This window comes from Diplotaxodon limnothrissa, linkage group LG7, assembly GCF_057381915.1.
Source record: "Diplotaxodon limnothrissa isolate DT_005_m linkage group LG7, D_limnothrissa_male_GT1.1, whole genome shotgun sequence".
NCBI classification, from domain to species: Eukaryota; Metazoa; Chordata; class Actinopteri; order Cichliformes; family Cichlidae; genus Diplotaxodon; species Diplotaxodon limnothrissa.
This window is the reverse complement of record NC_140602.1, coordinates 55237244-55261242: the sequence shown is the minus strand read 5'-3', so window position 1 is coordinate 55261242 and position 23999 is coordinate 55237244. Positions and strand designations below refer to the sequence as shown.

Sequence of the window (23999 nt, the reverse complement as noted above, 5' to 3'; positions counted from 1 at the left end):
ATGTTAGCTTACAGTTAGGTCCTAACTCATTCTTAAGCATCTTTGTTATCATTTGCTTTTTTGTTTCATCAGCAGGCTGTAAACCCATTTTCAACAGCAAACTAGCATGCATGTACATTAAGACAAGACAAATCTAGGTGTAATACTTTTTATTCAGATCTTACAGAATTACATCTTTCACTTTCAGTGAGCCAATGTAACCCTTAGGGTAGAAAACACAATGTGTTTTTATGAAACAAGAAGTCAAACGGTGCATAACTGTGTGGTACAGTCACTATTTCAACACTATATATAAACATATTAACATACAGCAGAAACTCTTTGATAGTTTGATTATTCTGTTTTGAATGGGTTCCTTTTTTTTTTTTTTTAAACAGAATTTCTGTCTTTATTTTCCACATATGTTACATTTCTAAAGTACACAGAAGAGACATTAAAAAAGGCTTTACACTGAAATGTACAACTGTACATGGTCTTAATCTACCGAACTGTGTTTTTCTTCCTGAGGTCAAAGTCATCTGAAAATTAATCAAGAACGGACAAAAAATATATATATATAAAAAAAAGAAGTTGCTACCATGTACAGTATTTACAAATTCACAGTTGTATCAAAAGGAAGAAAAAAAATAGGTAAGACATCTGAGGTTTGAAGTATTTTTTATGAAAAATTCAGCAAAAGCTGCCACCACTTCAGTCAAACTATGAGTCACAAATGTTGTTATCCATTTGTACAGTGCTTTAATATTTAAACTAACGGAGGTTTAAAATGTTGTTTCAACAAACTGATACTCTAGTAAATGTTTGCAAATGTGAAACTGCATTCATCAGTATGGTGAAGAAAGAATTAAAACTAAAAGCAAAAACAACAACAACAACTTTTCAGTTATAAATTATTATTTACAGAAATAAAAATTTGAAAAGCCAACAAATTCCACTTCTTAATCCAACTACGTAGGTGGCTTTTACCCCTCATCCACTTCTGTGAAAATGTTGGTTAAGAAGTACTGAGACACACTGGTGGGCTCCTCTTCAAGAGCACAGCTGTCCACACAGTCATCCTGCTAAGAAGGAACAAAACAGAGCACATCTCCATGTGAGCGTGTATGAATTACACTGAATGGAAAAACAGCTTCAATCCACCTGTAGCTTTCTTACCTCTGTGCACTGTGAAGTGCTAGGATCTGGGCTCCTGGGACTTTGATCACAGGTCTCTCTGATGTTCACTGCTGTTTGTGTTAGCAGTGTAATCGATGCTGGACGGGTTTCTTTTAGTGTCTGTGTCAAGCTTTGTGTGGAAGGGACATCATGTGATGTGGAGGCTACAGGCTCTAGCAAAGACTGTTGTCCTTCAGTCAGTGGCGTTTTAAGCTTAGATCGCTTGGAAACTGGTTTGCTAGGTGGAAGATTTTGTGGAAGGCTGGTTTTCTTTGTTACAGAAAGCGAGGAAAGAGAGCCTTTGGGTTTTCTGTTAGATATTAGGAAAAATTAAACGTTTCTCAATAATTGATAGAAGCCAATGTGAATTTTTTCAAAATGAAACCGTTCTTCACCCACCTCACACGCCTCTGTGAAGTTTGAGCTTCTAAGCTGCTGGTAGTGCCTTTTCCATCTGTCACAATCTCCTCATCACGGCTGCAGCTTCCCCTTTGTGCTTCCATGACAGCATCACTGGCTTTTGGCTCCTGGGTGGTGTTTGTTTGGGTAGGCGCTGACTCCGCTGCTTTCATTGACTTGGTCTTGCTGGTTTGTTTTCTCCTCGCTGCATTAGGTTTAACTTGCAGTTTGGCTGGTTGAAAGATTCATACAGGGTGAAAAAGCAACATTTAATGTTCACATTAGAAAAATGTTCACACATTTTTTAAAGTGCATTTGGTGAGTATGTATTTATCCTCTGCATACCTCTTCTTCCAATACTTGTTTGTCTCTGCTTGTTAAGTGCTGCTTCGGGCTCATTATTGTCCACGGCATCTGGAAACTTTGGTGGATTGTCTGTAGTATGTTCTGCTCAATTAAAGCACAAAATTAAAGTTACACAGCATGAATCAGCATGACAATCAGTAGCTTGAAAGTGACAGAATAATGCAGTCACTCTACCCTGTGGATCCACTGTTTTCTGAATGTTATGATCCTGATGGATGGAAAAACACAGCATGTGAAAAAGATTTAAAAAAAATAAAAAAATCACATTCTGACCGCCAACAGTTCTTCTTTAGAGCTTTACTTACAATCAGTGTAGATGGGTTCAGCACAGTCTCTTCCACACTGATGAGGCCTGTCACACTCTTTATCTCTTTGAACATGGGCATGGGGACATTAGACAGAGACCCCTCTCCTGCCGCTGCCACACTCTCTCCAGAAACACCACTAAAGGATGAAGAAAGGCACAGAATTAGACACCAAACTAAACAGACTACATGCTTGCTCACACAGCTAATTGATTAAAAGCAGACAAACCTTGGTTGAGGTATTGATGACTCTGCTACAGAAAGACAAGAGGGGTTCTCAGTTGCACTGTTCACCACCTCCCCTGATGAGGACAGCGGGATCTCAGTCAGAGAAAGGATGAAAAATGGTTCGTCGGGATCTGAAGGCACCTTCTCTGGCAGCACTGAAATTTAAAAAAAGAAAAAACCCAATAAATAAATAATCAAATCAAGAAGAACATTATATAAAGTTTACACAAAACTTAAGTGATATGACTGGAACATAATATATGATTGACTTACTCTCTTGAAATATTGGAAAACTTTGGATGTCGTTTGTACTTAATGTTGATGTATTCTAGGATTAGGAGAATTAGAGAAACATTTAAGGAAACTCAAGAGAGACTTTTTCACTTTAAAACTACTGACTACCGGAGAATACCTCTAACTACCCCTGTTAGAATTGGATATATAATATTAACTTGTATTAATTAGCAAGTCTTGACACAACATTAACAGATTTGATTGCAAAGCTTGTAAAAGGATTAAAGACCAGACAAAACAGAGTCATTATTGAGCTTACCTGGGTAGAAGACACTTGGTTCACAGGAACCAGAGGGACTTCAGAATTACTTGAATGATGGTCATGTTCACTTTGTTGTTCATTAACTTGTGCCAAACATCCAAGAGGAGAGCTGGGATCATTTGGATGGGGATCCTTACTGTCTAAGGTGCCCAGTGCTTTCTCCGAGTCTACAGGTTGAGATGTTACTGAACAGACTTCTACATTTATTGAACAATGTCCTGATGTTAGGTTTTTCTCTGGCAATTTCACAGATTTCTGTGCATCATTATTGTCCCCAGGGTCTTGTGCTGGTGCTATATTTGAGATTGTATCAACATGTTCTGCAGATTTACTGATATCAGCTGGCTGTAGTTTTGTCTGTGTAATTCTAGAGGATGATCCCAAATTGGGTTTCGGTTTGACCTTGGGAAACCGCCGCAATCTTTGTGGGATATTTTGTTCCAAGCTCACTGCGCTTGACATTGGGCCACATACAGCATCTGTCTTTTCCCTCTCTGATGAAGATATTTCCTCTCGGCATTTATTAGAAGAGCCAGATTCCAGTGATGGTTCAGAAACTGAATAAGCATCAGGACTTTTAAATTCATTTGATTTTTCTGGAGAGGTAGGACTGCAAGATGGCTGGGCTTCTGCATCTTTCATTCTGTAGTCACTTGATTCAGACACACAAGTCTGGCTACAGGGTTTTTCCACAACCTGCGTGTGTATAACAGGGTCTTTTGTGGATTGCAAGTTTGACTGCATAGTTCTTGGTGTTTGTGGCAGGTTTGGTTTGGGTTTGATTTTTTGCAATCGACGACTCCTCAACTGAGAAGCAGCTTCACTCTTTTCTTGATTAAGCGGTGACTCTTGAACAGGTGCAACAAGAACAGCCTGGTGGACGCTGCTCTCTTGGGGTGAGGCTGATTCTGCATCACCTGCTTCCCCAGCTTGTGAGACTGTGACTGCTGAGTCAGGTGCTACCACATTTTTACAACTACTCACAGATGTGGTAATACAAGGCATATTTTTTTCTGGATCAGATGCTGACTTTGTCTCGCTGCTGACCTGATCCCTGCTGGGTTCAAATTGTGATGCAGAGAGGTTCACGTTTTCTGAGGCACTCTGATCTGAAGTTGCTGCACCCAAGTCTAGTCTAACATTTGTTAAACTAGACTCCTCATTTGTTGATAGCTCCTCCGAGAGTGTAGGTGTAGAAACTATATTTATTGATGGTTTTAAAACTGAAGCAGGGTCAGCGTTTTCACTCAGTTTTTCGGAGGACAGGGTGCATACTAGTTGTGGTTCCACCTTTGCTGTTGTTTTTTCAGGTGATCTCATGTTTGAAGTTGGGCTTAAGTCCTTCTCTAAAACCGATTTTACAGTTTGAGGTTTAAACCTTGAAATTCTTGAGGACTGTGCTAAATTTGGTTTAGGTTTGACCTTTTGCATTCGACTCCTTCTAGATGGTGAAGGAGTTGTGTCTTTGTTCACTTCTTTTTGCCTGACAGGTAAATCTTCTGGATGTGAAACACATGAAGGAGGTTTCTCGGCGCTCTCTTGACCTGGTTCTGATTCTATGCATGGCTCCTGTTCAACTTTTGAGATCGCCAAGTCTGATGTTGCTGAATTATTGAAAACACTCTTGGCTGTTTCAACACAGGACTGAACTTTTTCCTCTGTGGGCTCAGATGACGACTTTGTGTCATTAGTGACTTGATTCCCTTTGAGATCAAACTCAGATTCCAAGTTCTGGCATTGTGAGGGACCGCAATCCGTTATTACTGCACCCAAGTCCGGTCTACCATCTGTGGTTGTTGGTAAAAGAGTATCTACACTTTCTACATGTTTTTCAGGAGAAGCAGAGCATGATGATCGTGGTTGTTCATCCTCTGTGGTTAAGCATCTTGATTGTTTGCGAGATTTGGGGTCTTGCGTTGGGATGGGGTCTCTCTCTTCAGGCTGCTTTGTGGTTTGGGATTTAGATCTTGCAGTTCTTGATGTCTGTAGCAGATTTGGCTTGGGTTTGAATTTTGGTAATCGACTCCTTCTAGATTGGCAAGTATTTGAGACTTCACTTTCTCCTTTTTCAGTGACAGATAATTCTCCTGCGTGTGTTTCACCCGTAGGTTTATCACTGCTCTCCTTGGCTGGGGACACAATTGAACATAACTCCTCTTCAACCTCTGTGATGAGTGAGTCAGAGTTTGGCGGATCCTTAAAACCAGTCTCAAAAGGTTCAACATGGGAAGCAAGTTTTTCATCTGTGGGCTCAGATAATGACTTTGTCTCTCTCGTGGCCTGATCCCTATGTGGTTCAAATGTAGATTCAGAAAAGCTGTGACTCTGGAACTGGATTTCTGCAACTGATTCAACCCCAACAATATCTGGTTGACTCTCAGATGGCTTTGCTGTTAGTTTAACTTCAGTAGAGGAAATGTCAGCTTTTAGCAATGCTGGAGAACAGTCTTTAATGTTAGCAGATTCTCTGTGGCTTTCTTCAGCTGTCCTTGCTGCAGATATATCTGGTTGGGATTTGGATTGTACAGTCCTGGAGACTCGGCTAAGGTTAGGTTTAGGTTTTATTTTGGAAAAGTGACCTCTCTTAGTTTGTAGAGTATTTTTGTTTGAACTCTCTGGATGTGGCTCATCACTGGTTTTAACTGCCATTTCATCACTGACTGTTTTGCTAACTTGTTGTTCCACAGTGGCCACAGTCGCCGATGTCTGTGTGACATCATGATCAAATGCAGACACGGAAGGAGTGGCACTTTCTTCCTGTACAGCAGCATCGGAAACAAGCCCTTTTTCTAGGTGGGTGGTTTCATTCACATCAGCTGATGCCGTCCCTGCAGTTAAATATAATGGCACATTTTACATTGACTGTTGCTCAGTCTAACAACAAATGAAACTGTCCATTATAAGGACTCTTTTCTGTCTTTCTAACCTGTTACATGATCTCGTATGTCTACTTGATTCTGTTCCGACTGAGAGACGTGACTCAGGTTTCCGATGGTCAGCAGGGTTTGAGCAGCCTCGTTGTAGCTCTGATCTTCAGATACTGAAATAAAAAGACAAACAAAAAATATGAACTTTAAATCTAAAACTATATATAAAATTCATAAGCAAATAATCATAAAACATCTTCAACATACCTTCTGCATGTTCTGAAGAAATAAATTCTATAACATCCTGCAACGCAAACACACATATCATAAATAACACCAAAAGCTCTCCTTTCTATTCACAAAAGCTGTTTTACAAAAACATGAAGTACAGTACACTGCTTCATTTACAATATCTTTTCTACATCTGTACACATCTGTACAGATATGTACATCTACAGTTGACTGTATAGCAAATAAAGATGACATTTTAGGCACCTTTCTAATCTTATTGATCACTGAACTGGTTTACTACAAACCACATTGTTATTTATGCATGTTATAATTTTCATCGATCAGGCATAACATTATAACCACAGGCCTAATATTGTGTTAATCCTGCTTTTGCTGCTAAAACAGCCCTGGTCTGTCGAGGCTTGGACTCCAATAGAACGTCTCTAGCTGTACTGTGGTATCTGGCACCAAGATATTAGCAACTTTTAAGTCCTATAAGTTGCAAATTTGGGCTGTCCATGGATCAGACTTGTTTGTCCAGTACATTCCACAGCTGCTTAATTGGACTGCAGTCTGGGGAATCTGGGAGTCAGTCAACACCTCAAACTCCTTGTTGTGCTCCTTGAACCATTCCTGAACCATTTTAGTTTTGTGGCGGGGCGCATTATCATTCCAAATGAGGCCAAATGAAGGTGGTCTGAAACAGTGCTTAGGGAGGTGGTGCATGACAAAGTGACATCCATATGGTTGGCAGGACGCAAGGTTTCCCAGCAGAGTATTGCTCAAAACATCACACTGCCACTGGCGGCTTGCCTTCCCCCCATAGCACATCCTGGTGTTCCCTAAGTAAGAGGCGCAAATGCACCCAACCACGTGACATTAAAAAAAATGTGATTATTTGGACCAGGCCACCTTCTTCTATCAATGGTCTAGTTCTGATGCTCAAGTGGCACTTTCGGTGAAGGACAGGGGTCAGTATGTGAACCCTGGCTTGTCTGTGGTATGCACCTCCATACACTGTGATGCACTGTTTGTTCTGACACCTTTCAATTAGAACCAGCATTAACTTGTTGATATGAGATACTCTAGCTCATCTGTTGGATCGGACCACACAAGCCAGCCTTGGTCATTGGTGGCCAAGGCTCACTGATGCACGTTCCCCACATGCAGCAGTGAGCCTATCAGGACCCTATCGCTGGTTCACCATTCTTCCTTCATTGACTAATACTGCAGACCGAGAAAGTCCCAAAAGAGTCTTGTCAAACTCAAATCCTTTTACATTTTGCCCTCAATTTTTTTTTAACTTTGAGGACAAAATGTTCACTAACCCACCCAGTAACAGGTGCAATGATGAGATAATGAATGTTATTTATTTCACCTGTCTGTGGCCATAATGTTTTGCCTGATTGCTGTGTAAGTAATTCAACCACATACTGAATACATGTATTCAAAACAAAAATGGAAAGACACTGCAGAAAAAAATAAAAGGTTGAACTTACTCAGTTTTGAGCCTTTAATAATAGATAAAATTGTGTTTTCAAGATTAGTGCTCTGGAATGATAATCATTAACCCCAGATCTGTTATTGGGGTTAATGATTTAATTAACTTGGTACTACTTCTTAAGCATAGGTCACTTACAATCAACAGGTCCAACTGATGTTCACATGGTTCAGCTGACCCTGTCTCATGTTGTGCCTGCTCACAAGCAGAATCGGGGCAAAGTGCATCTTGGGAAATGCCCAAAACATCAGGCATAGTGGCCAAGATATCAAGCTACAGGTGGCATAGGAGGAGTCAGAGGAAGATTGGAATGTAAAACCATGCGCAAATAAAAAGTAAAGCAAAACATAAAAATGTTTGTCATGGGAATTATTTCAAAATAAAAAGAATGATTGGTGTTTTAGTGAGGCATGTGATGGAGAAAATGTTTATCATACCTCAGCAATTGTCTCATCCACTTCTTTAATCTCAGGACGAGGAGTGTGCAGGCCGGCAGGCACAAACGCAGGTGCACTGCTGTCTTTACTGGGGCTACCTGCGAGTTCCACCTCCTCCACTTCTTCATCCTGCCATTGATGACTGTCCTCGTCACTAAATTCTGTCTGAGAAGCTGTGAGAGTGACAAGTTTACACTTTTTGGATTTTGGGGCCAAATCATGCTGTGGTAGGATTCTCTTCTTGGCTGCCTGTTGGGATTTTGGTTTAGCAGCAGATGCAGTGGACCCAGCTGCTGAGGCTGGTGTAGTTTCAGATGCAGAGGAGTGTACTTCATCTTTGGCTGGATAAGTCAAGGGCTTGATGGGTTTAGGCACTCTACCACATCTACAAAACAAAATGAAACACTAATAAAAACACTTTATTCATGATCAATAGGAATATTGTTCTTAAATCTATCAGCCCACCAGACAATGTTAGATGACAAGAAACCCTGTATTAACAGTATTGATAATTACAAAAAACATTTTCATATGTTTCTGTAATGGTGAATCCATCAGTATGTCTAAACTCTTTAATCAAAGTCATTTTTTAAATGCCAAGGAATAATTTTTATTGTAATTCATCAATTTTCAAATTTACCATCTTTACAAAAATGCTGAAAAAAAAAGTAAAGCACATTATTATTTTTTTATTAAGATGTCAAATTACAGCTATTTGCTTGCTTTGTGAACAGAAACATTTGTTTGATTGAATTAATTGATTAACTGTTTTGATTAATTGCTAATTTCTCAAAAAAAGTCTAGTGTGCCGGCTGAAATCTGGGAATACAAACATGAATTCAGTTTGAAATCCTTCACTCCTGGACAAATATGCTGAACAAATATTTAATTTTTAGTTTTAAAAAAGTTTATGAGAGATTTCTAAAATATTTGTGTTTTCTTATTTTTATGAAAGGTGGTCTAACAAATTTGTTAAGCGCTGGATACAGTGGATACACGGTCAGAATGGGAGTTTTTCAGTAAATTACATTCATGTACCTGGTAGGTCTTGGAGGTTTAACTATGGCATCCTCCTCCTCCCCTTCTGAGGAAATATCATCACCGACTGGCTCCCTGCTGGCTTGGCTTAAAGATGATGCATCTTTATTTACCTACAGTAAGTTTCAGTAAAGCAAAGCCAGTATTCATAAAAAGGTTTCAAGGCTTATAAACAGAAAGTGAAATAACCTTATTACAAGTTCAACCACTTACACTCTCATCTTCTTCATCCAATGAAGTACTTTTAGCTGTTGTACAAGGTGAAGGCTTTTTACTCCATTTGCGGCCTAAAGGCAGTAGTGGTTTTGATGCTCTGCCTCGTGAGAGTTTAGCTGGCTTGATTGCAGTGTCCTTAGCTGTATTTGCATTTTGAGTTTTCTCTGACCTAAACATTTGAAAGAAACTGATTTTAATCGCAGAGATATGTACAAAAAAAATAATATTCACAGCAATATGATTTTAGTGTCATTACGTGTCTGAGTCTTTGTGGTTGTCAGGAAGCTCTGCCTCAGGATCTTCGCATACGCCGTCCTCATCTGAGAATTTAAAAGCAAAATAAAAATGGCATGGCACTTTAACAAAAGCCAAGAAAACATGGGGAAACGAGTACTGATTTGGGGGGGGGAAAGTTATTACCCTTAATTTTCAGGAAATATTTTAAAAAACAAACAAACAGTTAGACAAAAGGTAGCTACCACGAAATCACCACATACCTACATGTTTTGTAACAACAAAACCGCTCACAGTCCCTGTACCTTGCTCAGTGCTCACTCGTTTGGTTCTCTTGTCATTTGGTTCCTCATCCAGAGCAACTTCTCTGTTCTTTCTTTTGCCTCTTTTTGTCTTAGCGTCAGAAACAGGAATTTCTCCATCATTACAGAGATCCTCATTCTCTTTCTCCCCTTCCTCTTCCTCCTCTTCCAACCCCAGGATCTCTTTCCCATCCTCATCCTCCTCATCTTCCTCCTCCACATCACTCAGTTTCCTTCCTGATTTTTTGGCTGTAGAAGGAATAAGAGCACATAGACTTTTGAATTGGGAAAAGCTAAAGGAGAATTCCCAAATATTCACATACAGCCTACAATGATCACACGAGAAAAGAAATCACGTTGACGTACAGTGGGGCAAAAAAGTATTTAGTCAGCCACCGATTGTGCAAGTTCCCCCACTTAAAATGATGACAGAGGTCAGTAATTTGCACCAGAGGTACACTTCAACTGTGAGAGACAGAATGTGAAAAAAAAAATCCATGAATTCACATGGTAGGATTTGTAAAGAATTTATTCGTAAATTAGGGTGGAAAATAAGTATTTGGTCACCTCAAACAAGGAAAATCTCTGGCTCTCACAGACCTGTAACGTCTTCTGTAAGAAGCTTTTCTGTCCCCCACTCGTTACCTGTATGAATGGCACCTATTTGAACTCATCATCTGTATAAAAGACACCTGTCCACAGCCTCAAACAGTCAGACTCCAAACTTCGCCATGGCCAAGACCAAAGAGCTTTCGAAGGACACCAGGAAAAGTATTGTAGACCTGCACCAGACTGGGAAGAGTGAATCTACAATAGGCAAGCAGCTTGGTGTGAAAAAATCAACTGTGGGAGCAATCATCAGAAAATGGAAGACATACAAGACCACTGATAATCTCCCTCGATCTGGGGCTCCACGCAAGATCTCATCCTGTGGGGTCAAAATGATCATGAGAACGGTGAGCAAAGATCCCAGAACCACACGGGGGGACCTGGTGAATGACCTGCAGAGAGCTGGGACCAAAGTAACAAAGGTCACCATCAGTAACACACTACAACGGCAGGGAATCAAATCCCGCAGTGCCAGACGTGTTCCGCTGCTGAAGCCAGTGCATGTCCAGGCCCGTCTGAAGTTTGCCAGAGAGCACATGGATGATACAGCAGAGGATTGGGAGAATGTCATGTGGTCAGATGAAACCAAAGTAGAACTTTTTGGTATAAACTCAACTCGTCGTGTTTGGAGGAAGAAGAATACTGAGTTGCATCCCAAGAACACCATACCTACTGTGAAGCATGGGGGTGGAAACATCATGCTATGGGGCTGTTTTTCTGCCAAGGGGACAGGACGACTGATCCGTGTTAAGGACAGAATGAATGGGGCCATGTATGGTGAGATTTTGAGCCAAAACCTCCTTCCATCAGTGAGAACTTTGAAGATGAAACGAGGCTGGGTCTTCCAACATGACAATGATCCAAAACACATCGCCCGGGCAACAAAGGAGTGGCTCCGTAAGAAGCATTTGAAAGTCCTGGAGTGGCCTAGCCAGTCTCCAGACCTCAACCCCATAGAAAATCTGTGGCGGGAGTTGAAAGTCCGTGTTGCTCGGCGACAGCCCCAAAACATCACTGCTCTCGAGAAGATCTGCATGGAGGAATGGGCCAAAATACCAGCTACTGTGTGTGCAAACCTGGTAAAGACCTATAGTAAACGTTTGACCTCTGTTATTGCCAACAAAGGTTATGTTAGTATTGAGTTGTATTTTTGTTATTGACCAAATACTTATTTTCCACCCTGATTTACGAATAAATTCTTTACAAATCCTACCATGTGGATTCATGGATTTTTTTTTCACATTCTGTCTCTCACAGTTGAAGTGTACCTCTGGTGCAAATTACTGACCTCTGTCATCATTTTAGGTGGGGGAACTTGCACAATCGGTGGCTGACTAAATACTTTTTTGCCCCACTGTATCTTACCTTTTGTCTTTCTCTTGCCCTTTTGGGACGATTTCTTCTCAGCCACTGATCTCAGTTTCTTCTTACTTCTCTGATATTCCAAAATCTTTTCTAACAGCTTAGAGAAGTACTCTATGTCCAGTTTGCGCCTCTCTCCTACAAAACAATCATCAGCCAACTTAAATTAAATTTAAGAATGTACACACAGAACGTTAATCATTCGGTTATTTTGATTCCAAAACGTTTGGCAACTGTGTAAAATGTGAAGGGAAAAAAGGGAAAAACATACAATACTGTGAACACTTGGGATTCTATAATTAACTAAACAAAAACACAGAACTTTGTGCGCGTGTGTATTTCCCACTATGCTGCATAATCTCCTCTCTCTCTAGTTATGTTACTAATTAATATTATATTCGTTCTTTTTTTGAAATTTGATATATTGTCTTTTTACCATTTTCAATTAAATATAACCTTTAAATGACATACGTGAATAATTACATTTGAAGATTATTACTAAATACTTACTGATAGCTTTGTCAATCCTCCAAACATTCTCTCGTTCTTCTTTCTTGAATTTGTTCTGAAAGATCAAATTCAAAATTGCAGTTCTGTGTATTTAGTTCAACTTTAAACTCTTTTTTCTTACCATGCATACTTGTATTTATCGCTGACCTTTATCTCTGATCGAGCTCTGTGTGGAAACAGTTGGCAAATCATAGAAAAATCTGTCCCCACCATGCTAACTGCCAGGAAGAACATGTCTGTCTCTGATGAAAACAAATTTAAGAAGAAAAGTCACAAAAAAGGCATCAAAACAAAATAATAAAAACACTTAATATGTTACCATATATGTGGCTTATCTTACCTGATAAGCCACTGTATTATAACCATTCACATGTGAAGTGCACAGCATCGACTGTGTGGTTATAATTTTCTGCATTCAATTAGACACATGCCACACTCTTAACTATTACTGCGGACTGTATATAAAAGATGGCTTCAGGACCTGAAAAGACGAGTCAGTGCAGACAAGCCTTTACCTGCAATAGGTAAAGGCTTCAAAAAAGGACTTTGCTAATCACCAAATTATATACAGTATCTATGTTGCAACAGTCCCTGACAGCAATAGCCTCCTCAGAAGAACAATACTGCCTGCAACACAACAAAAACTGCTCAAGCAGGACTCAAGGAAAATAAAAAAGAACACAAGGAATTGATCCAACCTAAGAACTCCTCAGATCCCAATCTGATAAAGTATCCGTGGGACGGGGAAACAAGACCCATCACACAACTAGAGCTGGGCGATATAAGATTTTTTCATATGTTTTTTTCATTTCAGGCGATAACGATATCTATCACGATATAAGCCAAATAACTATATTTGTAAGATTTAAATGTGCTGTTGCTCACAAGTAAAATGTGAAATAATCAGCAGCTTGTTTTTATTTAAATATTTATTTCCCATAATAAGTTCAACAGGGTAGATGTACTTAAGGAACATGAGACTTTTTCAGATAAATAAAGGCAAATATTGCAAACTACACAAAAGGCAGCCGCTAAAGCGTTTAAGTTTCAAAATAGAACAAACGAAACAGACTACTAAATTGTCGATTCCACTTAGAAACAAAATATTAATTCTAAAAATAAATCTTAGTTTGTTTTACAGAAGAACAGACAAAACTGACTAACTTTTGTCAATATCAAATAAACTGAGAACTAAAAGGAAATTCTCAATCTCTCCTTGTTGTATAGCTTAGCTTTTCAAACAGTTTTAACAGTTACTTTAGTCTGACAAAAGCCGAATGACGAATTAGCGCTTCCAGTCAGAGACTGAGGCTACGTCCACACGTACACGGGTATTTTTGAAAACGGAGATTTTCCGTTTTCGTTTTAAAAAATAATCCCGTCCACACATAAAGGGAGAAATGAAGGAAAACGCTGCTATGAACATTCCAAAGCAGCAGGTGGCGCTAGATTCCTAACCGTGCAGAAATGTTGGCCAATCAGAAGTCTAGAAGCCTCGGTGGGAAAAAGTAAACAAAGCTGGGGCATAGAAGCAGAACCGAGTCGTATGTGTGGAGGGACAGTAACTGTGTGTATATGTAAGCATTTAAACACTGCAGAGAGTAGAATTAACAGTATTGTAGAAATTCATTTCACCGAAACAATAACGTGGCGCACAGTGTGACGTCAAAAAATGCGCACACCTTTGACGCTGCGTTTTCTCCCTTTTTCTAGTCCACACGTAAATGCAAGTTTACGAGTTTTTAAAAATCTTCGTTTTCAGTGACCAAAAACGCCGTTTACGTGTGGACGAAAGGTGCAAACGCATAGAAAAATCTGCGTTTTCAAAAATACCCGGGTACGTGTGGACGTAGCGCATGCACCAGTTTATTGTATTTCCAGAGTTGCTTTCGGCACAATTTACAGTGCACACTACTCTGTTTTTTGTCAGACTTGAAATAGCCGAAATACCTTCACACTACGGAACTTCTATGGCTCTTCCGTTCGACAATCTCTCCGGCATTGGAACCATCATCTGTTTTCTCTTCGGTAACCTTCGGTCACGCTCGGTTGATTTTTCTAGTCGGCACACTCATTTCCTCCATTACCCGGGCGGTACGGTGGCTGGCTGCTTCCCAAACAAATACACATGTGCGGCTTGGCACTTGTGCTGTACGTAACAAGTCACGTGACGTGACGCTGCAGCTGTGATTGGTTCGGCTCTGCGCTACTTAATTTGGATTGGCTGACCTTTTTTTTTTTTTTAAAGAGGACAAGAGCGGCGAGGTCTATCACGATAGTTGAATTTTTCTATCGAGAAAAAGTTATATCGCGATACATATCGTTATCGTTCTATCGCCCAGCTCTACACACAACTCACGTATTTGTTTCCAATGTCTCGTGCTTTTGCTCTGCAAAGCCAGTGCTGCTTTGCATAAGGTTCCTTTAATATTGTGGCTGTTTCACCTTCGCTGGTCCAGCGTTTTGCATGGTTAAGTTTCCTGAAACTTGAGTAAGTTGTAGTGGAGCCTCGTTCAAAGATGGGGTCTCGATTCTCTGCTGGGTTTGGCCCTTTGGCTCGCTGGACTTCCACAGTTAAGCTGAGAGATAAGATGAAAGGGTTTTAAAAAGCCTATAAATGGTTTGAACGTTCTACAATATCACAATAGGAAAGCAATTATTTTATATGGATGGGGCAAAATAATAATAAAATAATAATAATAATAATAATGCATACTTTATTAATCCCCTGTAGGCCGATTACTCTCTGCATTTAACCCATTGACTCAGTGAAGCAGTGAGCAGCCACCAATCCATCACAACGGTACTTTGCTCAGGGGTACCTCAGAGTAACAGTTCAGTGGATTCGAACCACCGACCTTCCAATCATGGCGCGACCACTTTACCTAATGAGCTATCCCTGCCTGGGGATACAGATCAAATGGTCTACAAATCTCTACTAACCTCTCTTCGTCAATAATCAGTGAGCCATCTTCTGCAACTTTGACTTGAGGAACCATAAGTGCTTCTTCCTGCTCTTCCTCTGCCTCCTCTGCTTCTTCCTCTGTGTTGCCCATGGTATTAGGGGGGATTTCAGGTTCCTGTGCCTGCTCTGGAGACCTTCAAACATTAAAAAAGAAGAAGAAAGAAAATAAAGAAAAATCAATTTATTATAAGCAACTGGTATACAAACTTTCTACACATTCTGAAACGTGCAGCAAGCCACAGCTTTTGAAAGACAAACTGTTTAAAATGCACTGCTGCCTCCACATTTAAGTACGCCAAAAAGTTAAAACACTTAAACCAAGTTCTCTGTTGTATCAGATGTGCAGTCACTTTTCAGTGATTCAAACAGACTGAATTAACACGTTAAACGAATAATGTTTGGCTGGGACAAACTCAATTCTAGTGTTCAACTTTGTTTTGTTTCATTCATATTTTTTTCATAATACTTTTTGTGATGAAAAACTGTGTTTATGACTCTTTCTTTGAGGAACAACAGATGATCAGCAATTGCACACAGTGAGAACATGGTTCATGTGTGTCCTTCTGCAGCATTAAAAAAAAACATAACTTTTTAAACTTAAATATTATAAGAAAATGTGACAAAAAAAGCATGTCAAACATTGAAGTAATTTCCATTTGAATTACAGGCTTAACATAGACAAACCATTTAAAAAAAACATGATTTAAAGAACAGGACAAACATACGCTTCTCTTCCTGGTGAAGGTGGGAGCACAGTCTCATTCTCTTGGGTCAATTCTTCTACACCAGATCTGGAAGAATTTCAAAATTCAGTTTTCTCAAGTAAAATCAGTGTTCGTCAATATAAAACATCATAAGTGAAATATATGGTACATGGACTGGACTGTTCTACAGGAGCGTACTTTATGCAACATATCTCATTCACCCATTTACACACACATTCATAAAAGCACATTTTTGCATCTAAGTGCTTTCTACCTAACATTAACACCGATGAACACATCGGAAGCAACTTGTAGCTGCTTGTCAAGGATACTTTAGCGTGCACAACGGAGCAGTCGAGCATCAAACCACCAACCTTCTGAATAGTAGACAACGTGCCTCCTGCCTGCCTCCTGAACAATGGCCTCCCCCATACTTTAACATCACATAATTACATGAATTTCACAACTTTGCAAGATACTCACGTCATTGGGTTAGACGTTGGAAGATAATGGATAAGGTCCCGCATGGTCATTTTGGCAGGATCTAAATTAAATACCTTCGAAACAGCCTTAGCTTTCTTAAGTTTCTGCAGAATCAAATGACATCACACCTTTCAGTTAACAAATCATGATAAAGCTAACAGTTTATATCTGATGAATACATTATTTAACTCAGACACCTGTGAAAAGATGGCTAAAAATGCTTAGTTAATGACAAGGACTCACTTTTTCTTTGCGTCTCTCCTCTCTGAGCAAATCTCTGAGCTTCTGAGCCTTCACAAGCCTTTGTACGTCTGATGGGTCATTTAGAAGTCTACTCAGGGAGAGTGCCGATGGTGTCAGTGAAGGCACAGTCTTTGATGATGCAAGTGTTTTGGCTTTCTCCGATAGTTCAGTAGATTCTTTGTCTGGTATGGAGGGTCTATCTGGTGGTCTGGGAGGAGCTTCCTTAACTTGTCTGTCTGAAATGTTCTCTGATTGTTTGCTACTGTCTGCTGGAAGATGGGTTTGTTCTACTGACTGTACAGCTGAGGAAACAGCTGAAGATTCTGAAGCGTCCAAAGAAATGGAGGTGGGTTTAGGTTGAATTTTAGGCAGCTTGCCGTCTTCTGAAGGCCTGCGTCGCCTTGGAGACTGGAGTCCCTTCGGAGTTGCTGTTGTTCCCGTTTGACTGGATGCTTTTGCCTTGTCAAGGCCCGCACCAGAGCAATCAACAGATGTTTGAGAGACTGCTTTGATGGGAGACTTTGGTGTCCGAGAGAGAGCAGAGGGGCGGCCAGGGGCCACTTTAGGCTTAACAGAAAATCGTTTCCTTCTTTGGACAGCCACTGAAGAGCTGGTACCATCCACATTTTGCTCACTGCCATCCCTAAACGGTAGTAAGAAAAGTTATTGTTGTCAAACATAACAAATAGTCTTAAGGCTTCTAAAATAATTCAAAGACACTTTACTTTAAACTCACACTGAAGCTGCAGCTTTTTCTGACAGGGTAATGTCGGACTTATCCGTCAGAGCACTAGCATTGTTGCTGTCCCCAACCTCCCTCTGGGCCTCACTGGCCTCCTGATTTGCTGGAGTTGCTTCCGGAGGTGCTGATCGCCCTGCTGTACTTACATTGGGACGCACACTAAATCTTGACCGACGGAACATTTTGACCTGAAAGCAAAGCTGCATCAGTACTGAACAAATAGCCATGACATCAATCTGCAAATGAAATACTGCTAAACTCCATCTAACGCCCTAATACGCCATCAAAATGTATTCAGGTATTGTAAAGGTGCTCTGGAAATCAACCAAGAAAAGATGCCCTTACAGAACAGCAGTCACAGGTGGGGATCTTTTTCTGCACCAAATCTCGTCTTTACATATAGCTTTTCAAGAAATTATTTGCTAAATAGAAATGAATACATAAACATCTCTCCATGGATGGAGTTCGACACTAATATGCATTTGCTTCGTCTCAGTGTTGACAAAAAGCAGCTTACTCTACTGCAGCTTAGGCATATTTCGCCTACAAAACAATAAACTTCGCCTGCACAAAAAGTATTTAAATGATCTCTTCTTTTACTTAAAAATGCAAAACTCAGCTACTTTGTTTACAGGGCTGGTGACGTCGACAGTCGAGAGGCCGTTAAGTTTGATGGCAAACGCTTTAAAATCACTCGGAAACACCGCCAGACGTGGAATAAGCCAACAAACACAATTTAAACCAGTGAAAATTACGCAAAATGCAATCTTAATGGTGGAGAAAGACTGGGAAAGTGCACAAGCTGGACTCAAACTCGGGTAAAAACAGGTTTAAGCGTGACGCTCTGCATGCGTTGGGTCGCCCTTTTCATGACGTTTTGAAGCTAAGACCGCTTCACTGATATTTTTATCGCGTCCACATATTTTACTTTACTTGTATTAACGTACCTGACTAAGAATATGTCGTTTTGTGGAAGAAATAAGCCTTCATTTACCGACGAGAAGTGGTAAGTAGCGGACCCAAAGCACACGTTAATCCGCCATGTTTTAGTGACGTAATATTTTCCTGAGTGAAGGGGGTTATGGGAAATGTAGTTGGGTTCAAAGAGTTGGATGAGGTAAGACCGCGATCTCTGTAAGCAATCCTGTCTGCGCTTTACTAATAATAGTAATAACAACAACAACAAAGAAAAAGTAAAAAAGCTTTAGTGTAAAGTATAAAATATGTCTGTATGAAATGTAAGTATAAGAAAATATGTGATTTTAAATTGTGCCTGCCTTCCCTCCACCATGTTTTATCTCCTGAAAATAACCCATTTCTTTTAATTTCTTTGAGAAACAAACTAATATACATATTTAAGTAGCACGGAAATATTTGATTTTTTATGGTGGTTTATCAGGTTATGTTTACATGTAAATGTAGTCTTTAAAAAAAGAAACCAAGATTCCAGAGTACTAACTATTATATAACTATAACTATTAACTGGTTTAGCGCTACCCATTACTATAAACTGATTAAACCGATAGGATAATAACTGGTCAGCCCCATGACTGACTCTAAATCTGTGTAGGATTTATCTGTTTGGTTTAGGTAAACAGGACCTCATACACCGTGCCCAGCAATTTCTGTCAAAAGAATTAATCCTTATATCAAAAATATATTGATTCTCATTCAGTTTCCTCTAATTAATCTGATTTAGCTCACTGTTTTCAGAAAGATCTTCTTTTGGTGACTCCGATTATGACAGATTATCCACCTCCACCTTTCCCTAGCATCCTCTTCTGCCACACTAACCTTCTGCGTGTCCCCCTTCACTGCATTCATCAATCTTCTCTTTGTTCTTCCTCTTTTCCTCCTGACTGCTAGCTCCATATTCAACATCTCTTGTTATTCCTCCTCTACACATGTCCAAACCACTTCAATCTTGTCTCTTAAACAGCTCAACCTAAGCTGTCCCTCTGATGTTCTCCTTTCTAATGGTGTCCACTAGGGCTGCCACGATTAGTCAACTAGTCACGATTACGTCGACTATCAAAATCGTCGACGACTAATTTAATAGTCGACAGTCGTTTGAAGCTTTGTAAGATCCCAAAAGACGCAGGACTAAGTAGTAGGATTTAAGAGTGTAATAACGGACTGAAACAGAAGATGGCAGCACTGCATGTACAAGGATGCCAGCTGCCGTTAAACGAAGAAGAAGAAACTGTCCCAGAATTCATAGCGCCCTGCTCAGTTTCCAACAATGGCGGCAGCTAGTTAGTTTTAATATTACTCTTATTATTCTTTCTGGGTCACAAAATAGACGTTTAACATATTTTCAGACGAGAATGTAGCTGTGTAAACCTCAAATATCTGCTCAGTTTATCAAGACACCACATATTTTCAAAAGCGCTCCGACGTTTTCGGAGATGTCTGTTACCCACTAGCTCGTTAGCTAGCCGGGGTTACAGGCTCACTAGAGCCGGTGAGAACACCGGACTCCCGGCAAATCATTTTCAAACCCACCGCTGTAGTTCGCTACTCAGGTTAAACATGATATATAAGTCACTTAGATAACTTAAAAATGTTATTGTTTGGCTTTTTTCAGTATTTTATTTGTTCCTGAGTAAATCAGTTTGGCTGAGATTAAAGTTATAGTTTTTACACAGCTGAATAAAGGTTAAGCAGACAACTGATTATCAGAAGTGTGAGATGCTCGAGAATATACTCCGGTGTCCTGTTATATTTTAGATAGCAAGGAGCAGACGGCTGCGTTTATTAAACTCCACCAAAACAATCTGCAAACTTCATTAAAATTTAATAAACTATCATCTTGTCTTTATTTTTAGTTAGCACATACCTTAAACACTTAAAGCTGTAAGCTAATGATAGTTATATAAGAGCAGATGCATGCTGGTGCAATAAGCTGTACGTTTTACGTTCAATGGATGCATGATCTGATTAGTCGACTAATCGCAAAAATAATCGGTGACTAGTCGACTATCAAAATAATCGTTTGTGGCAGCCCTAGTGTCCACTCATGTTACTCCCAGTGAAAATCTTTAGATCTTCAGCTCTGTCGCCTTTTTTTTTTAGTACCACTGTGTCCAAACCATACATCGAGTGGCGGTCCTGGCCTGTTTGGCGCCCTGGGCGAACACTCCCCCCCCATACACACACACATATGAAGAGAGAGAGAGTATGCATAGTATGCAAACGGCTAACAAACAGCCATCATAATTCGTCATACAATGAGAACAGGACAAATCAACAACTGACAATGACTAATTAATATTAAAATCTGTAACATAATGTATTGTTTGGAGTTTGGAGTAGTCTGTTACTGTTACTATTTTTACCAATTCTTCTTGGAGCAACTGTAACCCACATAATTTCCTTAGGGAATAATAAAGTATTCTGATTCGGATTGTTTCAGGATGACCTGCCATTATCCAATGTCCTGTATCTTTCGTTTCTCCTCCTCTTCTTTTCTCTTTTTTTGTAAACTGAGCACCTGATGGCTTTGAACTGTTCTTGTCCATCTTGGTTTTAATTTTGCATTCCAGTATGAACACCCATCCCCCAACTCGAGGATCACCACAACATAACCTAATAGACCTACACCTTAGTTCACAGATTCACTTTGTCTAGAGTTTATTTCTGGGATTTCACACAACCCAGTATTCAAATCATGAATACATAATGGGCTTGGATTTACAGCATTATGAATGAAATGTGCTCTATTTGGAAGCAGCCCCCTCTCGATGTGTTGTGTGTGAGACTTTAAATCGTTATTGATCCCTTTACCCCTGGTCCTAAAGTGTATATTTATTTTCTTACATATATTGTTTGTTTACTTGCACTGCTGTAACTGGAGCCTCGTCGTCTCGTCTCTCTGTATACTGGACTGTATGTAGCGGAGATTACAATAAAGTTTACTTTGACATCAGCAGCGAGCAGGCGCACCGAGGGCTCTCGCGCTCACTTTTCACGTATAGAATTTCGAAAAAACATAGGTGCAAATTATAAGTCTGTATAATGATGTCTGGTGTTTTCGTGTTTGTTGGTTTGTTTTTATTCTATTTTATTTTGGGGGTGGGTTAGACGCTGCTCCAGCCAGCGAGAGAATCCCCCGCCGCCCCGCCCTCTCCTCCTTGTGCCGCAAGCAGCAGGCGCACCTCGCAAACGGAGGGCGCCCTTACTCCCAGCAAATGGGCGATAGAAAACCGATCGGTGCCTATGCCATTCACAATATGTGCTGGCATGACGTCGGGGCAGCATGAGTACAAGCAATTTTTATTTATTTTTTGCTTTGCATGCTTGACCCTAAGTATTTAAACTCATCTACCTTCACTACCTCCCCTCCTTGGAGCTTCACCTTCTGACTTTCATTCTATACCTCCACCCAGGAAGGTTAAATTAAAGTGGAAAGAAAATAGAAGGAGTGACATAATTAGGAGGGGAGAGCTTCAGAAATTCAGGTAAAGCATGGCTACTTTGACCATGAGTCATTGCTTAGTGCTAATAGCTAAAGTGTAGCTTTAGCTTTAGCCACATGGACCAAAAATGTCAGGGCCATTTTTTTTTTTGTCCCAGTCCAGCCCTGCCTCCATCTCTCCCTTCCACCTGCTCTCAATATAGAGCACAATGTCGTCTGCAAACATAATCCACAAACTCCTGCCTGAACTCATCTGTCAGCCTGTCCATCACCACTGCAAACAAAAAGGGGCTCAGAGTGGATCCCTAATTTAATCCCCCCAACTTTGAATGCATCTGTCACTCCAGCTGCACACCTCACCTCTGTCCTCATACATCTCCTGCACCAACTTCCCTTCACTTCCTTATGTAGAAGTGAAACACCACAGTGCTTTCTCTAGACCTACAAGGACACAGTGCAACATCTTCTGACCTTCACTATCAACACTCTGAAAGCTGTAACTCTCTTTCTCGGCATGATGGCATACCACTGCTTGCTGATTGTCAACTCTCTTTTTAACAATTCTTTTCCAAAGCTTTATTTTATGACCTATTAACATTACCTTCTGTAGATGCTACAGCTCTGCACATCACACTTTTTCAAAAGTTAAAACTTGTACCAGTACACTTCCTCTCACTCTTCAGGATTGTGTAAAACAATTTATTCAATGAGTCCACAGTTCTCTCAAATTGGCATCTCTATACTTCCACAGGTAGGTCATCTGGGCCACCTGCCTTTCAAATCTTCATCCACTTCATAGCTGCCCTCACGTACTCCCCACTAATCTTCTGTACTTCCTGTCTTCCTCCCATTTTCTTTATCTGTGCCTCAAAGTACTCTTCTAAATCTTCTCTCGTTACTGGTTAGTACATTTCCATTGCTACCCTAATCCCCCTAACCCGCTGCAAATCCTCTCCAGCTCAACCTCTGCCTAGCCAGTCAATTCAAGTCCTTTCACTCCTTTGTAAGTGTCCAACCTTACATACAAGTCATTATGAATATTTCTACTCCTTTCTTTGCTGTACACCTAGTACAGGAGTACCTAGTCCGAATACCCTTGTCTACTTTCTTCATCTACCTGACTCCCTTTTTCTTTGTCAACCTCTTCTTTTGAATACTTTCCTGTACTTCCCCACTCCACCACTAAGTTTTCTTGTTCTCTTTCCAGAGAATACATCAAACACAGTTTGAATCCACCTCTAATACTCCTGGCTTTGCCTTCCATCTTGGTGTTTCCTAACACACCCTCTCTCATCTTCCAGCCAACAGTAGCACAGTTTCCACTAACACACAGCTGGCTAACAGTACCAGATTGAGTCACTGTTAACCCAGGCCATTACTGATCTAGTATGAAGATCTCCTTCCTGATGTTTGCTTTGGCAATGACTTCATGCTCGATTCCCTAACTGATGCAGCCCTCACCAATTATCTGGGCTTGGGACTGGGACACTGGCACTAAGAGTACACTGGCTTGTGGCCCCCTTGTGGCTGGGAGAGAAGCAAAAACCAGAGCTTGCACTGTTATTTTGGTTAGATGACCAACATCATTCTGTCCCTCATTGGGTTTGCTGGTTTTTGAGATACCAATTTGTGCTGCTCTTGACAGAATTCTGGTTAATATTCAGTGGTTCACGCTGTTAATAGATCACCCTGCGAATGGTATTACAGTAATTTGCCCCACTTAGGAAATCTATCCTTTAAAAAAAAAAAAAAAAAAGAAGAAGAGAAAATACATACTTTATTTTGCTATAGTCACCAGATGATAGTGAGCAGTGCAACTTTCATCCTCATTTAGGATTTCTATGACTGCAGTAAAATTTTAACTGAATGCACCTTAAGCAGACCTTTGACTGGCGATAGGATCAGTGGATTCTGGATCTAAAATGCAAAACAACTGCACAGCTCTGCCTGATGAATGTAGATGTTCCCCTATACAGGAAATATGCCTTGCAAAACAGGAAATACCAGCAAGTAGCAGAAATGTATCAAAGTTACCTATAGATATAATTTCAGTTTGTTAAAAAGGATGTTTTAAAAACCATTATCAGAACCAAAGGAAAAAAATTAATACATTAGTCAAATACCTTGCA

At 40.2% G+C, this 23999-nt stretch overlaps 1 protein-coding gene across 1 annotated transcript; it reads right to left on the bottom strand.

The window, feature by feature from the left end:
- Positions 1 to 718: 718 nt before the first annotated feature.
- Positions 719 to 18497, bottom strand: LOC146629270 (uncharacterized). The gene is made up of 27 exons (XM_085359970.1): positions 18401 to 18497; positions 17448 to 17641; positions 16712 to 17354; positions 16469 to 16572; positions 16007 to 16072; positions 15260 to 15415; positions 14762 to 14895; positions 12464 to 12558; positions 12317 to 12371; positions 11810 to 11944; positions 9839 to 10084; positions 9556 to 9619; positions 9297 to 9468; positions 9084 to 9196; positions 8046 to 8430; positions 7747 to 7881; positions 6144 to 6180; positions 5936 to 6049; positions 3007 to 5837; positions 2727 to 2781; positions 2455 to 2608; positions 2226 to 2364; positions 2095 to 2128; positions 1900 to 2001; positions 1555 to 1786; positions 1156 to 1465; positions 719 to 1061 (listed from the first exon to the last, which is right to left on the bottom strand). Exons 2-27 carry the CDS (start codon positions 17633 to 17635, stop codon positions 963 to 965), a joined length of 6798 nt encoding a protein of 2265 aa, XP_085216096.1. The 5' UTR covers positions 17636 to 17641; positions 18401 to 18497; the 3' UTR covers positions 719 to 962.
- Between the last annotated feature and the right edge of the window lie 5502 nt (positions 18498 to 23999).

Bases quoted from the DNA above. Each gene is read 5' to 3' on its own strand.
- LOC146629270 (XM_085359970.1), bottom strand. From the start codon at position 17,635: ATGTTCCGTCGGTCAAGATTTAGTGTGCGTCCCAATGTAAGTACAGCA. The intron at 11,945-12,316 runs GTAAGTATTTAG...ATTGTTTTGTAG, and splicing joins GAGGATTGACAAAGCTATCA to GAGAGAGGCGCAAACTGGAC. The intron at 9,620-9,838 runs GTACAGGGACTG...TTAAATTCTCAG, and splicing joins ACGAGTGAGCACTGAGCAAG to ATGAGGACGGCGTATGCGAA.